Source organism: Ambystoma mexicanum, chromosome 4q, assembly GCF_040938575.1.
Source record: "Ambystoma mexicanum isolate Mex_15411 chromosome 4q, UKY_AmexF1_1, whole genome shotgun sequence".
NCBI classification, from domain to species: Eukaryota; Metazoa; Chordata; class Amphibia; order Caudata; family Ambystomatidae; genus Ambystoma; species Ambystoma mexicanum.
Window position 1 is genome coordinate 412185750 of NC_090928.1, and position 18479 is coordinate 412204228.

The 18479-nt window shown below is 44.5% G+C and overlaps 1 protein-coding gene across 1 annotated transcript in view; it reads left to right on the plus strand.

The window, feature by feature from the left end:
- Nucleotides 1-18479, plus strand: part of LOC138467755 (neuroblast differentiation-associated protein AHNAK-like) — a 329204-nt gene that overhangs the window by 235532 nt on the left and 75193 nt on the right. Inside the window, exon 4 of the mRNA XM_069607984.1 lies at nt 850-1003. Within this exon, the coding sequence (XP_069464085.1) occupies nt 850-1003 (154 nt within the window). The remainder of the gene's footprint in view (nt 1-849; nt 1004-18479) is intronic.

An 18479-nucleotide genomic window follows, 5' to 3' on the forward strand; every position in this document is an offset into this window, starting at 1 on the left:
TTTTCTCTTTCTTATTCGTGTTTTAAATAGCATGTCACAGCAAACAAAACGGTCCTTACGGCATTAGAAGAAGAAAAAAAAAAAAAAAACGGTCCTTACAGAGAGGAAGAGTCTGGTTGAAAATAATCTTGCATACAAATTACCTTGTTGTTTCCCTGTCTGCTCCTGAAGACAGAATGTTCAGAATGCCGTCAATAACAGTAGTTATGGATTGCACTCTAAACATTCTGATTGGCTGAAAGGGGGTCAATAATGATCTCTATTTGCGAAAAGGTCTTTTTATCACCCAATGAAATGGTACTCAATTTAACAACCTGGGAAGGATGGATGGCTAAGTTCTCACACGGGCGATCTGAAATTCTGTTTCAGATGAGAACTTAATTCGTGAGCTATTCATCCTGGTAACAATCATGTGATGCGGATGACTTCTTTCCATGTTAGTTTACGCTTGTAGTATGCCCTTTGTAATCCTTGTGTTTTAATCGGTCCAGTCTAACAGAATCATCCCATATTTTTAACCATGAACTAGTTATCACGAGCAGAGGATGGGTTGGATGTTTCCATATAGGGCATGCATTAAACATGGAATTTATCTCACACCTTATCACTCTCTCCTGCTCGCCAGCCCAGGAACACAACAGCGAGTGCCTGTGAAATACTGAATTTCAAGAGGATTTCTTAGGATACATTTTTACTTGAAAAATATCGTAATGTGCTGTGTGCTGTAATGGAGAAAAATGTACATATATATAATGGAGAAAAATAGCAATGAAGAATTTGGTTTGCAAAGATCATGAAATCAACAAGCTGTGAGAATCTCACGTATAATTTGTATTGTAATTTCCCCAGAATATCTTTGGCGCTGGCAGTAAAAAAGTGCTCCTTCCCGGACTGAGAGGGAGTATCTCAGATGATATCACTCTGGAAAACGAACATGGAAATGTTGTCGTGAAGGACATCCGGAAAGACAACACTGTTTTGAGGAACCTGGGACTGAGTAAAGGTACCTAACATGCGCATACATCTACAGAGATTATATTGGGGAGAGTTGGTCATGAATTTACAATGCATCGTACTGGCATGATCATGCGAGGGAAAAGCACAATAGAAGTGTTGCTTTTAGTAAAAAAGAAGCTGCAATGCTTATAAGCCTCATTCTCACTTGAGGCACCTGGCCGGCCAACCATTGGGTGGGCAACGTGGACCAGCCTGCAGCACGTGGATCCTTTAAGAAGCGTGCAGTCAAAATATATATAGTTTCACTAGGGTTGGTTAATTTTGGGGACTCAGTCCACAAGAAATAGTTGCTTGTAAATTACAGCTCTCCGCCATTACCCCTCCACTGGGTGTTATTGGCCATGGTTTCAGTATTTGGTGGTATAACAACAGTGTTAAATACTACTGGTGGCCATGACTGCCAGTGGTAGAATACTGTTAGCAGAACACCACCTCAAATACTTTGCCATCATAAATACCACCACATTTCTTCGTATACATGATGGCCCCCAGCAACAAGTTTGTAAATATATAAATAAGATTACTTGAGCTTTGCATGAAAACACATAACACAGACTGTACTATGGCGTCTGCTCACAGGTACTCGCCTTTTCGAGACCAGCTAGACCAGCTTAGAGCTGATCTTATTTCCGGTTTTAATTACCATAATTTTAAGACATCATATTTATCACAAACAGTAATATTACCACTGACGTATTTTCTTTTCTCAGGCAATATTTGGCCTTTTTGGAATTCATGGTAATATGCAACCAGCGTTTCATTCCATTTACCACAACCAGTAAAATGAATGCCTTTGGGAAATGAGGCCACAGGTGTTGCTTTCATAAATCTAAGTACACTATGGGCCTCATTACGATAAGGGCATGGCTGCCTCCATACTGGATTCCAGTACCGGGTTCCTCCAATGAGGATTTACCAGGCTATTCCAACCATGGAGGACCCGGTAAAACCTCATTGGAAAAACCCCTCCCCATTCCCATTTGAGCCCCCATAAGGATCAATGGGAATGGGGAGGGGGCTAATAACGGGCCCGTAATAACAGGCCCATTATTAGCTCCCTGGTCCCCTCGCGGGACCTGCTAAGGACGCCTGGTTTTACCAAGCGTCCTTACCGGGTCCCGCAAGGGAACCTCATAATAGGGCGTTCCGTAATGAAGGGTGCCGGTCCTGTACCGGCACCCTTCTTTACGGGAGTGCCATGGCCGTAATGAGGCCCTATGTCTGCAACGTTCTTGTATCAGTGATTCTTCTTATAGTCTAAATACAAATATTGCTTGTTTGTCACCTTAAATATGGGCATTGGCCACAAACTGTAAATCCTAGTATGAACTGAAGCTTGGCCCAGCGACCAATCACTTCCCATTCTGCGCATCTATGTCCCTAAAAACGAATCTATCCCTTGGAAGAACAGGATGCTGGGTAGAGGTGGGGGAGTAGCATTGATTTCCATAAATCTATAATCGTATAAGAAATCACTTTTCCAGCTGAAACCACAGTCAATCTCTTTCGACTTAAAATCAAGCCACAGTCACACCACACTCCTACCTGCTTGATATGTTTCCTCTTCAAAAAAACAAATTTCCTGACTTGCACTTGTTCAAATCCCCCTTTTATCATGCGAGAGTTCAATGGACTCTGCTGCTTCCGAGACAATACCCTAACCTCGGTTCTGAACTGAGTTTGTGATCCGTTTTCTCCTTTACCTCAGGCCCTACTCGTGCCAGAGGCCATACTCTTGAACTAATGATCACCAGTGACGTACGCACCTCCACTGTGGAGGCGCTACCACTGACTTGGTAAGATCATTTGCTTTTGCACACCTACGGCTCTGCTCGCTCCCAAGGCCTCTCCATTTGCCATCCCTTCCGCTTATTAAAAAACATCTGCTGAGGCAGGATACTACGTTTGCTACAACCGTACATTCCCATGTTACATACATTTTGCAATCTCGTGACTGATCAGCACTATGTCTTAATGACGCAGATCTTTAACACACTTGCCACAGTCAGGATCTAAACAACGAAATCTGACTAGAACTGCAACATTTTCTTTAACACTTGATATGTGTTGGGTAGGAAGTCCAGTGTGTTTGGCTAGTCAGTAATTAGTGATTGCTGGCATCAGAACCAAATTAGGTCATGAGCAATCTATTGTGATGATGCTGCCTTAAAGGGTGGAGAAAGCAAATCGAGTTTATTATCTAACCAAAGCAACTGATATGTAGTAGTGGGTCATGCATTTACGCGAGAAATTGCACATTACTTTACTTTGCAAGCAAATAACACATATCATCACCCACACTCTCATAGAAAATTGTTGTGAATGGAGTCCTGATTGGACCAGAGGAACTAAGCATTGGCCATTACCCTCCTTATCCTTAATACTTGACCATGGGCTGGAAGGGATGGCTGCGTGCTGTGGGACATAATACTGTTTAAAGAGCAGACCATGGGAACAAGCGGTTAAATCCTTGCAGTGGCATACATTCTCACTGCTCAAACGTGCCAATGAACATGCTAAAAATTAGCTCCGATATCTGCTGGTTTTGTCCTCCTTGACGTACCGAGGGGCCATATTAGATCATGCACTCAAGAGCAGAAACCTGGTCATCATAAGTGGTCAAGCTTCCCATTGAATCCACATTTAATTCACATGCCTTCCGGGCCAGCAGACTGAAAGCGCATACTTGGGATTGTAACAGTATGCAATTACCACCTAAAAGAAGCGTATATTCTGATGGTTTACATCATTATATACTGTAACTACAATCTAATTTCACTGGGGTTCCGTCATCTTGAAAAACAATGAGACTTGCATTCACGTTTCCTGCTAGCCCCTCAATACACCTATGTGGCGGCCAACTTAAGATAAAACAGAGTGTCATCAAAATAGTGAGGCACCGCCTTCTGCAATTTCCAATCAGAGCAGCCTCACTAAAGTTAAATACTCCATACCCTCAGTAGACCTCACCTCTGAAACCGAGCTCTGTAAGATAATTCTAGGATCATTTAAACAAAGAAATAAGAATCAATACCTAGCTATAACCTCTAAAATGCAATTTAGGTTTTTTAAGTCTTTTAATGGCTTTATATATATTTGATGAGAAATGGAAGGCGATTAGAGTAAACTCACAGAACCTGAGATACCACTACACCGACCTTGGAATCTCTGAAATGGCTGTGGGATGTGGAGAAAATCGCATTGAAGACCTTCTTTATCCTCTACAAAAGTCTCTCCAATGGAAGCCCACACTAATGCCAATATGAGGTCCAAGGACCTCATATTGGCATCAGAACTTCTTCAGTCTTCCTATGTTTGGCAGACATCACCCAAAAAATGAGAAAATCTCAAACTGGCACCTGCTGCAGATGCAATGGTGCCAACGAACTATTAAAATAATATCTACCGGTAGTTAATCAATCCAATCCAGTACAGATAAATAATATAACTAGATATTTGAGACTCTTAGCAGAGGAATTGTTAGCATGTTCTCAAAAATAGTCTAGACATCATGCACAGCATAAACACTCATAATTCCTCCAAGACATCTCCAAGAATTCCTGAACAAAAAAGTATCCTTTAACATCTTAACAACCCTCTCGGAGGAGGGTTTACCTAACATATTTAAGAAAATGAAGGCGTCATCTGCCCAGAGCTACCTATGTCCAGAATTCATCCTAAAAGAAAACATCAACTCTTTGGTATTACGCCCAGAGGACTTGTGGAACTTATATCTCTTTAGACAGGCACTATCACAGCAATGTCCACCCAAACTAATGCTAATCCGTCCAATCTTTGCAGCTCTTGTCCTAGTGCAAATGTCCCGTTCAAGGCCAAATCGTGACAAAACCAGTGACCACACTACCTCAACAATTCACTGCAGTAAATACCATGCTCCACGACCACCAATCCGAGTTTAACCCAGGTAAGGAATGCACACCGCTCAACATTTGACAACAATTACTAACATCCTTTGGTAGGAAACCCAGCCCAGCAGTCCCACGACTTTTAAATCTCTGTACAGCCTACATCAACCATACCATTATACTGCACTGCCTTTCGAATAGATCTCTTGATCCTTGACAGATGATCATATGACAGGTGAAAACATGCCTCTTCCTGTCGGCCACATTATCAATTCCTTTGTCATCCCTTTAGACTTAGCCCTGTAACCTTCATTATTTAGTGTCTACTCAAGATCCTTAACCTTACTTTTAGAAAACTTTTGGGTGCACTCCCAACTCTACAAAGTCGGTTTTAGGTCCTAACCCATCTGGACTCCTGCCACTCAAGAAATCACAACGTACTTACAAAGGATACAGGAGTAGAAGTGCCTGAAATGTCAGTAAATCAAAATAAATAAATCAATACATATTGGTAAAATTGAGGTGAGAATTCTACCTTTCAAATAGTTGCCATCCTTAAACGCCCACCTACAAAGCTAGTAAATGCCGAGTAGTTCCAGATTAAGATATAGCCTTTATCCGTAAAATCAATTCAGTGACCCAAAAGTCTCAGAGCAGCTGAGGATGCTGAAGAAAGTCTTTCCTCTGCTGGACGGTCATGTGATAGAAGTGGTGGAAACCCTTGTACTTACACAACTTGCAAAACCCTTACGCTGGAATGACAAAAAAGCCATTGAAACAACTACATCTGGTGTAGACACCGGCTGCACAGACAATCCCAGACCTTAAAAGACAGTACCCCATAACCTCAGCATTAAACTCCCTCCCCTTACTCCCTATGGAAAGCCTTGCTTGCCACGCCTATGTGTAACACAGTGATCTATCTGGGAAAAGGGTCCAATACACCTATCAACATTTCTTAAAGTTTGGTACTCACTTTAGGGCCCAACAATTCATCACACACACTGCTAGGCTTGGTCAAACACCTATCAAGTAAGTGAAATATAGGAGATGACTGGTCATCCTGGGACCCAAAATGTGGAATTCCTTGTCACAAAACATGAAATACCTACATGTTCAAGCAATATCTAACAACGACACTCTTCAAGTGTACCCTCACCATGAATCCTAAAAAAAAGTCATCCACTCACAATCCTAGTTTGTATAAGAAAGAAAGAAACAAACAAAGAAAGTAAATATACTAACCTTGAGGAAATCGAATAAGGCCCGTTAGATTAGTTGTCTGGACTCTTTTTCCCTTTCTCTCTTCGAAGCACTCACACTTCCTTCGAAGCACTCACTGCTTTCCCTCCTTACGCTTCTGTTTCCTACCCTCCTCTCTGCCCTAATGACTGTAGCGGTTTTGTAAGTGAGGTCACTAACAAATAATAAATAGCTTTCAAGCTAAAGGCAGAGAGGTTGAAGGATGCCCTGCAGCTAAGGCAAGAATGCAAGTGGTGGCTGCATACGCACCAGAGACCTCTCTGGAGCTGAACACATGCATCCCCATGTTAAGGAGGCAAACAGGGGTTTCCCAGATCAGCTTGTGGAGTAAAAGAATGGAGTTACAAAATAGCGTAGAAGGCCGGCACATCACGCATAAGATCGACTGGCACAATCATGCGACGTTAGGGTACTACACTTTTCATACATCCACAACTTTTACAAGCCAAGGGCAGAAGACCTGCCATACCTTAGCACAGCATGCCGCGCACAGGACCTGTCTCAATCCTTAGACAAGCGCGGCCGACCATCATCAGCCAACTTCTTTCATGGTCTAGTGTTTATGGTCGAGATGGGCTTCCGGAGCTACTTCCCAATGGCTGACTCCTTTGCACTGGTGGGTGTTCACCTTTTTCCCTTTACTATCTGTGTTCCCATTGCCAAGGCAGTCCTCTATTTTTACTTTCACCTGTGATTGGCTTTGGGGCCTTCAACCAGGCCTTCGTTCCCTGAATAATTTAGAATTTCTTCTATGTCAAATGAAGAGGGCCCTGAAGGTCATATAATGTCCGGCAGCCATTTTGGATTTCAAAACTGCTTTGAGGTCGAGATCCCTAGGTTTCACTAAGAGAAGCGTTTTTTGTTAAGCAAGCACATCAAAGCAAAATGGTTTGCTTTCATTGTTTGCCTTACAAGGGAATCGGTTTCAGGATAACCAATACAACTAGGGTCTGTCAATTACTGTTTTGACATATAGTGTGAAAATGCTCATTTCAGATCAAGTTTTATTGTGTCAGAACTGGAGACTTCCACATTTAAAAATTTAAAAATTAGAGAAACCATATACACGAATGTTGTAAAGGCATTAGTGAATTTCTTCCTGTCCAATATAAACACACAAAATCCGTTGCAAAGTTATAGATAAAAGTGTTAACTACCAATTTGGGGAGCGGACATGGCTGGTAACTGCCCTCCAGCCCAAGCCAAGTAAGCCCAAGAGCAACCAGGGCCATGCAAGGGCTCAGCCCCATTGCCAGCCATGTTCACCACCCAGCTGGCTAGTTAACGCCATTAGCAACCCGAGCCTTTGGTCCTAGGGTATCAATGTTTTTTTCTTTTAAGAGATAACCGGCTACACATTTTGTGTGTCCCTGATTCCTCCTAAAAAATGCTATAAACTTAAAATGGCCGTCCGCAAAGCAGGAAAGGGATATTGTCCCTTTTGTATGTCTAGCATGGGGTGCCCGGAACAGTTGAGACATCACAGAAGCAGGAAGACTTTGGAGGCAAGTAAGTGGAGGAATGGGGTGGGGGAAGATTAGAGTGGTAGGGGGCGAGGGGCTCAGGCCAAATGGGCTCCGGGGAGAGGCAGTTCAAACCCTCGTTCTGTGCTTCCTGATTGAGCAAGAGATCTCCCTGGTGCTAATGACTATTTGAATCCAAGGATATTGAGCCTTAGAGTGGGACGAGTTGGTTGGCATTCTGTTAGGAGAAGATTCCAGGCACAATACAATTCCAAAGGAAATATGACCAACCAAGACTACACAGGGTGTCAGACCTCACCAAGAACAAACACTCAGAAATCAAAACAATATACAGATGAATACCCGGATTGTGGAAGGCAATATGACTTTTACAGAAAGGTTAAAAGAGATGATGGGTATATGCTGTCACAGGACCAGGAATAAACTGAAGTCTTGAGACAGAACAATGGGGTGCAAATCTTTATTGCTACAGAACCACAGGGGTTGTAATAAGGCGACTTACTAGGTACCTTCCATTGAGGCTTCCACTTACCTCCCTTCTGCCCCCGAATTGGCTGCCTTCAATCACAAATCCCTGCAGGGCCCGGAAGCTGGCAGGCGAACGCCAGCCCCCATCGAAGGGCCTCGTTCAAAGGGTAAGAACTTGCCCTGTCTGGCCCTGTCCGGGCCTGGATTGGATGACCGCCATCAGCAGCATGCAGGCTGCCCCTCATACTGCACTGTGCCAGTAAGACTTTCGTTTCCCTAGCCGGCCTCCTCCTCGCACCCTCTTCCCCTTTCAATCCTCCCTATCTGACCCTTTTGTCATTACTGTGCCACCTGATGCGTTCCATCTAATCGACTATCGGATCAACCCTTCCCTGCCTTCGGGTCCTTGATCTTCATATCACCCACCGTTTCCTCACTCTTGAGCTCCATTTCTCCGATAACAGTAGGTCGCTTACACTATTGCTCCCGTTACTGCCTGGTTGGCCCTCCTGACTGCCTATGAACTTCTGCTGCAACCTTCCCACCTCCCACCTGCCTCTCGTAAAGTGGCTCTTTGGACGCTTCACTATTTGCCCGCTCAATATCTGCTGTGCTCTTCCCCTGTAAGTCTAAAGTCAATTCTGGTTGTGCTAATCCTTGATTCTTTTAAACTGATGCATTTCCCAATGCTTCAAAATAATATCTGGTTGATATAATACTGCTAGCTTCTCCAAACTGCTGCATTCTGGTTGTTTGCTTTAAATTCGAATTTGGCTGGGACTTTGATTTTGTAAATTAACTGCTGCTGTTTGTTGTGCTTTTTAAATTGTTCCACCCTCCATTTTGTGCTATTTTATTGCTCTTTGGTAAAGTCAAATCTAGTGAGCCGTCTCGTGCCTCTGCAATATCTCCTTCTTTCCCTTTACTCCCCTCTCTTATATCGCTATGGCCCTCTCCATCTCTTCCATCTACTCTAACTGCTATTCTATCACCTATACTACCTCCCTCGCGAAGTCTGGAAGAAGGAAGTTCAAACAACATCACTTTTCTTCTAACCCTGGCCTACCTTTCCCAGACACCTATGTCAGCACCACTTCCAGAGAGATTGTCACTGATATCCTTTTTTTCTGTCCCCTATCCAGACCTATGGACTCCACATCTGATCTCCACTTTCTCCTCTTTCTCACCCATTAATGGTGGCACTAGATGGGAAGTAGTCTTGTCTGTTTTTTCATCCTCCAGGTGAATCATTAGTGTCTACCGAAATGACACTATTATGGCTCAGGTATGATATCTATGTAACAATGTTTTTACACAGGAGCAACCAAGATTAGCAAACTTTAGGCTTGGGCTATGGACTTGTTTAGTGCTGATGTAAATGCTTACAATTACCATGTCCTTTAATGTCTGCTTCTTGCTCATTGTGCTGGTGGAGCTACTTTGAGTGTGTATGTCTGCAAACCAACTGTTAGATGCGAAATGCATATCTTTAATGGTAGAAAGATGTTGTTGACTATTTCATTCTGGGGCCGTCGCATAGCAAACCATGGGTCCAGTTGGGGGCGGTATGTTATTTGGCGGTAGGTGAGTGCTTGCCGGAGTGGCATGGCTGTTGGTATTGGGGGCTATGCAGGCGAGGTTTTGGATACCTTTGTTGGGTTGGTGGTGTAGTACACCTATTTATGGCATGTGAGTGTTGGACAGCTGTGTTTAGTCCATGAGGTGTTGGACACTGGTAGATTTAAGGTTGTGTTGGATACTATTTAAAAGGGGCTGCAGTCGAGGATGTACACCAAGAGACGGGGTCACATTGAGTTCTTTCGCTCACACAGTGGATGCATGTAGTGTGGAATGACTTGGAGGGTATGCTTGTCATCCCAGCTGTTGGTGTTAGATCAAATTCTAAGGTCATAATCGTGCAACTGTTTCATGTGTATGTTTCAGTTGCACAAGTGCTTGCTGTTTTATGGGTGGCTACTGGACAGTAAGCTTTTCAGTCAGATGGTTTAAGTGTGTTTGAGAGATCTGTGATGGTATCCATTTTCATAGTTGTGGGTTGTCACCTCTTATCTTTTGTAATTTGATGGGGTAGCAGGGTTTGTTGTTGTTTCATCTTGCTGTCATGTGGGCGTGTGTTTGTGTGGCATGTGAGGATGGCCTGAGGGTGATAGTCTCTTAGTCATGCAAACGCCAAGGTTCAAGTGGCATATTGGTTTGAGTATACCCCCAGTGTGGACGGTGACCACTACATGCACTGTGGAGGTAAGATGGGGACTATGGTCCATGTAGAGGTAGTGGTATTGGAGCTGTGCATTGTAGAGAGATGGTTGTTTTTCCCAGTGCTATCTCTTAGGTTTAAGTCTCTTTTATTATGGTTCAGATTCTGATTTCTTATACGAGGGTAGATGTGTTATAATGTGCTTTCTTCACGACTTGTCTGTCTTGCATGAATGTGATGTCATGAGTACTCTGAGAGTGGAATGTTGTGAGTGCTTCCTGCTGAATGTTCCTTGGGTGACAGTTGGAGAGAGGCTGGCTGAGAAAGAGGGTGTGCCGGTGGATGTTCAAGATTACTGGATGTGGGAGTCCCGATTTAAAGTAGACTTGACGGAAATGCATTGTGCAACCCAAGTACAGTGAACTACAGTCTGGATACAATCTCACTCAGTCCCAACTAGTAAGTCACCATTTGCGTAACTGCCATGATTACTCATTTCATTCTTATTCAATAACTATAGGCAAAGAAATAGTACAACTAATGGTCTGCAACCTGATCTCCAGATATCTTTGACCATGACTCCCAGGAAACCCTCAACATTTACTGTGGTGGTTAGGGCTGATGGGCGTTGCAGTCCAAAACATCTTGAATTAGGTTAAATTGCAGCATGGTTTAACCTCTTAAGTGCCAAGGACGAGTATGCTCATCTTAAGGATGCACTGTGCATGCAGAGGGCATGGTCCGGTTCTCTCTGACCACGAACATGTTTTTCTACCGTCCTCACAGACCTTGGCAGACCTTTAGTTGGCCTGTTAAATCCAGACTCATCTGCACAAAAGGGAGTGTGACCTCTATCCCTAGATGATCATCAGACATTATAAATAGCTTGTACACCCTAGCGGGTAAGTGCAGGGGGGCCTTTTGCAATTCCAAAATCACACGCCTCCATACTGAAAATGCTGAACAGAACTACCCCATTTACTTATTGTTGAGTTATAAAGCACCAACTGCAAGACCAAGTCGATTTGTGGCACCCAAAATCTCCATGAACAAAACACTGCTGAATCTTTTACTGTCATGATCTGCAGGCATAATCAACGATGATATATTATTGTTTTAATTGATGTCTAAAGGATTCTGCACATAGTGTCATCACAGATTTACAGTATCCCACGTGCCATTGTTGCTCTCACTAAGCTGTAGAGGAGGTCCCAGACATGGCCTGCACCCCTTCCAAAGAGCTGCACTGGGACATTGTATACCAGTATACATCAGAAGATCCATACCGGTTGAAGCACCCATAACCAGACAATCCTGGGCAGCACGGTACCCTATTAGACAGCCATACCAGCTGCTGATACGAAATGAGGAGTACCTACACACGGTCCACGAAGAGACCCCAAAAGCCTTAATGGAAGGCCAGTGGAAATGACACAAGGACCTGAACAGACCTGTGAATGAATAAAAGTAGCTATCGAAGATAACACGCCAATGTGAGTAACTACAAAAATGAATGGAATAGACACAGAGAGGAGACAATGTTACAATGTGAAGAAACAGTGCTACGAGACAAGATGGAAGCAACCGTCCTGTTAAAAGTGTGTAAATAGCCTTGAAACGCAAGATGCTAAGAAATCGATACTGCTTGCAATGCTTAGTAGAAGATAGAGCGGCAAGCGCCAACCATATATCTACCTCAATAAGGCACATTATACAAGTGCGACTCCATTTTGTAAAGGCAGAAATGTACCCAGGAGGCCAGAGGCCTGACAGGCCAAGTTTTGAAACCCAGCCAAAGGCAAGAGGCGGGGCGGAATCGAAAATCAACAAAGAGCGGCTCATGCCTAGGAAATCGAGGTCAACCAGAGAAGGCGAGGAGAGCGTCAGCTCACAAGACTCCAACTTCAGAGCATACCAGCCTGCCTCAGGAAGGTCAAGATAAGGGCCCATGCAGGTGGCTAGGCTGACACAGAATTAAATGTACTAAAAGCTGGAAACTGAAGCAGATTTATGGTGAATTAACACGTGACCAGCCAGGCGCGAAGAAGTACCATCGCCTGATGTCATCCAGGACCCGAGGATGCCATAACTTTTCCCGATAAGAGACTACCATTTTGAGGCCATCCTTAGCCAACTAATTGACACGTTGCCCTAAAACACTGATTGATGGAAGGGAGGCAGGGTGAAACTTGGGACACCAGGCACAGGGGTGTCCATTCTGCATGCTGCTAATTAAAACTGTAAATGTATGTCTAGCGGTGTAACCCTCCCAATCACAATGGTTCAAGTTATCTGCAGTCTTATAGATATTGTAACCAATAGGACGTCGTAGTTGTAGTGATGTCTATCATGCATAATGTAGAGGGATGGTCGTAGACGCCCACCCGATAAGAGTTATGCAATCCGCATGCCCTATTGTCATATACAGATATAACACCTATACTTAAGTTACCTTTCCTAACCAATTATATTGCATGATGATTTTTATAGAAATTAGACGTCAGTGATGATGAATTTTACCTATAAGAATTGCTGTTCGACTGAAGTTCGAGGACGTCGGAACGAGACAGGTGATCGCAATGCTGCTGATTTCCATTTGTTTCTCTGTTTGATGTAATTGTCATTAAAAGGACTTCCCTTTGCCAATTTACTGAGTCCTCATTATTGAGTCGTGTTGGAGTAAGTGAATCCTGCACCCCCTGTCCTCACATGGTGCAGCTATCTTGTCTTACAAGTTCTGGAGGGTGAGCACTGACCTATGGGCCCATCAGTAACTTCTTCCCCTCCTGAACACTTAGTACCATGAGGATGGTTTCGGCCATCGATTATTGATTATCGATTGATATAGTTATAAGACACCTTTAGACCGACGGCACAAACTAACTCTAGGCCTACGGTAAGATCACGAGTCCTTTCGCCATTCCGGCTGAGTAGTCTGAGAAGCTCCCCGTGGACAATGATAGAGTAAAACTTCAAAAATCTGCAGTGGGTCTGAAGGAACCCGCCTTTCCAAGCATAACCCTTCTCATTCCCACGGGCAGCGGATCGGACGAAAACCTTAAAAGCGGGAAGAGGAAGGGGCGGTGATCCCGAAGTTCCAGAGATGAAAAGATGCGATCGGTGAGTGAAGCAATAAAACTCATTACTTTGGCAAATGTCGTGTAGGCATTAGAACCAGTAAGGGAAAGGTAACGGTGGGCGGCAGAGAAAAATAAAGTAGTTAGAAGTAGAGAAGACTGTATATATATATATAGGGGGTAATGACTCGAGCATAAGAAATAAAGAGAGGATTACCAGGGGGGCACCTAAGACAAAACGTAAGGATTACCAGGTGGGCACCTGAGACAAAACGTAAGGATTACCAGGGGGGCACCTGAGACAAAATGTAAGGATTACCAGTGGGGCACCTGAGACAAAAATGTAAGGATTCGCCTTGTTCCTGCGCTTTAAAGAGTGGTCAGAAGGAACGTGAACCCATAGCCCACAGAGGGGGGACAATTTAGGCTACGGTGATGATTAAAGACGGCATCAAAGGGGTTCGTTCACATCCCATGACGGGGTATTGATTAGAAGGCAGGTATACGTATGACCAGCTGGTGTCCGTCTAGTCTGTCAAATGTCTGTCATGTGGGTCCTGTTTATGTCAAATGTGAAATAATTGTATTGTTGATTGATTGAAATGCATTATGGCTTTACGCGATTCTGTAACTAAGAGGGAATCGCCATTGAATTGATGGGTTTTGAGTAAATTGTTGGCCCAAAATTTGGTGGGAAAAGATTGGATTGGAGCTTGCGTATTTGGTGCTCGCTCATACTATTGAGAGGTCAAAGAATTGTATAAAAACTGGTGGTGACGAAATTAAGAATGGAGGAAGTTACCCCGCTTGCGCATTGGTGCAAGCAGCTACCCAAGCATGCACCAAAGCTGAAAAAATACAGCCAGGAGTGGGTCAAGGGTGCCGCCAATAAGATGTTTATGCCGTGGCCCAAGAACGGGTCACTCTCTAAGGCTGTTTACAGCACATGACTACCTTCCTACACGCCACATATTCGGGCAAGAAGTTAGAGAAATGTCTTGATGTTCTAGAGTTGTGGAAAATGTTTGAAGAAATGAAGGCAGAAGAACCACCCACAGACTGGATACTAAATGTATGTACAGAGGGGGGTGGGACGCCTACCATGCCACCAGCCCCGCCTGAGCCAGTCATTGAAGGAAGTAAGTCAGAGGGTCTTTACCCACTAAGAGAACTTAAAGCAGCCACGGGGTATAACAACCCCGTATATGAGTCGCCTACGTACAGTAGTGACGATAATAAGGGAAAAGAACAGGAAAACAAAATCACCTCTGCAGTCTCAAGGGACAAAGAGAGATGCGAAGATAAAGGGAAAAATTGGGCACGCAGTTGTGCAACTCAAGATAAGGAGAAAGAGGGAAATAAACATAAAGGAAATGAAGGTAGAGGTGATGAGATAACAATCGCGAAAGACGAATGGATGAGAGGTCAAATATTACTGAAGTTAGATGGAAAAGGAAGTGATGATTTGAGGCCAAGGGAGAAGTCTGATGAGACGCTCTCAAAAAGGTCAGGACTGGTGTCTGAAGTTGACTCTGTACTGCTAATGGAGTCTAATTCCCCCTCCTCCTCCTCCTCACCTGAGAAAGTGGTGTCCTTACTCCGTCTTTCCTTTTTCTTTTTGTCTTTATGTCTTTGGTCGAAGAGAAAGGGTCTCCCTCGGTTGGAAGACACTCTGCAGCCTATCAGGTGATGGCACGCAGAAGGGGCCCCCTTCCGTAGGAGTCCGGACAAGAGGAAAAAGCCTGCAGGTGGAAGGATGGTAGACTTGAGGACAGCAGGGGTAAGTATGTAAAGAGGATCCGGTTTCCAGAAGAAAGCAGAAATGGCAGGAAAAAGCTTCGGTAAGTGAAGTCTGTGGTGGTCCAACTATTCCAGGTGAGTAGGAAAGTCCAGGTAATCCTCCGGAAGGGAAAAAAAAACCTTATGAAAACTCCAGAGGAAGGCAGCTCAAAAGAAGCAGGAAGAGAACCCCAGCACAGGGATGGGCGGTGTAAACAGGAAGAGAAAGAAGCCAGGAGGCACGGAAAAGAAGGGAAAGAGAAAAATTAGCTGCAGAAAGTAATGTACGTAGCGAACGGGAGAAACAGAACAGCCACAGAAAAAAGGAAGCGGCAGACAGAGAAAAAGGAGAAGGAGCGAGAGCCCAGAAAAGGAGGAAGAGAAAGAGCGGACTACGAGCGAAGCATCAGACTCACGAAGGGAACGAAGTGAGTTGCAACGCAACGCAAAACAGGAAGGGAGGGGTTAAGAACAGGACGAGGGGAAAAAGACTAGACCTGCACCCAGACCAGGAAGTCTGCTACCGGCGATGAAGTGTGTCACGCACCTGAACCAGGAAGGAAACTACCGGCGATACAGTGGCCCGCGGGGCCAGAGACGCAAGGTAAGTCGGCGCATGACAGTATGCCCCCCTCCCAAGGAGATCCCACCTGGCTTGCCGGGATGGGATCGATGAAATTTCCGCACCAAGATGGGGGCATGAACATGAGATGCTGGTTCTCAAGAGTCCTCAGTGTGAGGAAACCCCTTCCAATGAATGAGGTATTACAACCTGCCCCTTCTATACCTGGAATCTTGAAGAGAAGCCACCTCGTATTCTTCAGAGCAGGCTTCTTTGGGAGGCTTAGTGGTCTGGTGGGGCCGAGTGAAGGGATCTGCTATACATTCCTTAAGCAATGAGGAATGAAATACTGGATGGATAAGTTTCATGTGTGCCGGTAAATTCAATCTGTAGGCTACCGGATTGATTTGTTTGGAAATAGTAAAGGGACCCAAGAAACGTGGAGATAATTTCGATCTCCTCAGCCAACGAGGTAAGTACTTCGTGGAGAGCCATACTCTAGCACCCTCCTGCCATAAAGGAGACGGAAGTTGGTGGGGATTGGCCTGGTTGCAATATCGGCGACGAGTGTCAGAAAGACTCTGGTAGGCTATTTTGTGAGCTTCAGAGATTTTGACCAGTAACTCGTCTACAGAAGGGATGGAGGTGGCTTGTAGATTGCCCGGTAGAATGACTTGGGGATGAATTCCGTAGGAACAGAAAAAAGGGCTGACAGAGGTGGCAGTGTGACTGATGTTATTATATGAAAATTCCATCAAGGGAAGTAATGAAACCCAGTTGTCTTGTTGTTGATTTATAAAACATCGAAGGTATTGTTCTAGAGAGGCATTCAGCCTCTCGCTCTGTCCGTTCATCTGGGGGTGAAACCCTGATGATAATGCCCTTTGTATACCCAGTTTGGTGCAGAGAGTCTTCCAAAAAAGCAAAGTATATTGACGCCCTCGGTCAGATATTATCTTGGCAGGGAGACCATGCAGACGGAATGTATCCCAGATGAATAAATTGGCCATTTCGGTTGCAGTGGGTACACCAGGTAAGGGGGTAAAATGGGCCATTTTCGTGAAAGAGTCAACAGTAACCATTACACAGGCACAACCTTCAGATGGTGGCAATTTGACTATAACGTCTGTGGATATCGTATTCCAAGGCCTCTCAGGAATAGGGTTGTGTTGTAAAAGGCCTATTGGTTTCTTGGTGTGGTACTTAGACCTACAGCAGATGGGGCAAAACTGTACGTAACCTTGGGCCTCTTTCTGCATTCCAGGCCACCAAAAATGTGGTTGGAGCAGCTCAATAGTGTTGACCTGCCACAGGGCTGTCATGGCACCACTGAAGGGCCTTTTGCCTGGTAGATGAATCGGGCAAAAATAACCTCTGCTTCCAAAAGTACAGACCATCTTTGTGGGTAATCTGATCTTGGGTGACTGCAAAAGGTAAGGGGGAACCGGAAACCGTAGCTTCTTTTACTTCTTGAAGAAAAGAAGAGACCATACTGATCACCTTTCTAGGATCAAACATGTATTCTGGCGTGGTATCCGGAACGTTATCCTGGATAGGTATCCGTGAGAGGGCATCCGCCAGGACATTCCTTGCTCCTGGTAGATAAGTGATGATAAAATCGAAGTGGCTTGCCTGGATTAACACACTCCATCTGCTGTAATACTTTTAAATTCTTGTGATCTGTTCTACTGGTAAATGGACGGATGGACCCTTGGAGTAGATGGCGCCATTCTTCACATGCCATCTTGATCGCCAATAATTCTTTCTAAAGAACAGAATAATTTTTTTGACTAGGTGGCAGAGTCTTAGATAGGTAAGCTATGGGATGTTCCAAACCGTTATGTTCCAGCAAAAGAACTGCGCTTAGCGCGGCTGCTGACGCATCTGTCTTTACGATGAATGATAGGGTCTGGTCGGGCTGTCGTAGGATGGGTGCTGAACAGAAGGCATGTTTTAGTTGTTCGAAAGCTTGATTGGCTTGTTCTGTCCAGACAAACGGGGTAACACCCTTTTTTAGAAGAGCAGTGATGGGCAAAACAGTCCTGGAAAATTCTTAAATGAACTTCCGATAGAAATTACTTAGTCCCAAAAATCTCTGGATATCTTTTACAGAAGTGGGAATCGGCCACTCCAGGATAGCAGTGACCTTTCTGGGGTCCATCTGTATCCCCTCACGGGACAGAAGAAAACCCAGGTACGGAACTGTGGAGGCCTGAAAAACGCACTTGTTAGGGTTGACTAAGAGGTGGTGTTCTTGTAAACGTTGGACCACCTGCCGGAGATGGGATCGGTGATCAGCCTCGGAAGTGTAAAAAACCAGGATATCATCAAGATAAACAATGGTATTGAGAAAAAGGAGATCAGAGAATATGCGGTCCATAAATCTTTGAAATGCCGCCAAGGCGTTTACAAGGCCAAATGGCATGACCCGATATTCAAATAGTCCGTAGGGGGTACGGAAAGCAGTCTTCCATTCGTCCCCCGAACGGACCCGTAACAGATGGTATGCCCTTCGGAGATCCAGTTTGGAAAAGATCACCGCTCCTTGTACTGCTTCTAATACATCCTTTATCAGTGAAATGGGATATCGTTCCCGAATGGTGACAACGTTGAGACCACGGAAGTCGATGCAAGGACGGAGTTCTTGGGAGTCCTTCTTAGGAACAAAAAATAAAGAGGCCCCAGCTGGAGAACGGGATGGTTGACTCAGGCCATTCTGAAGGTTTTCGTCCAAATATTTCCGTA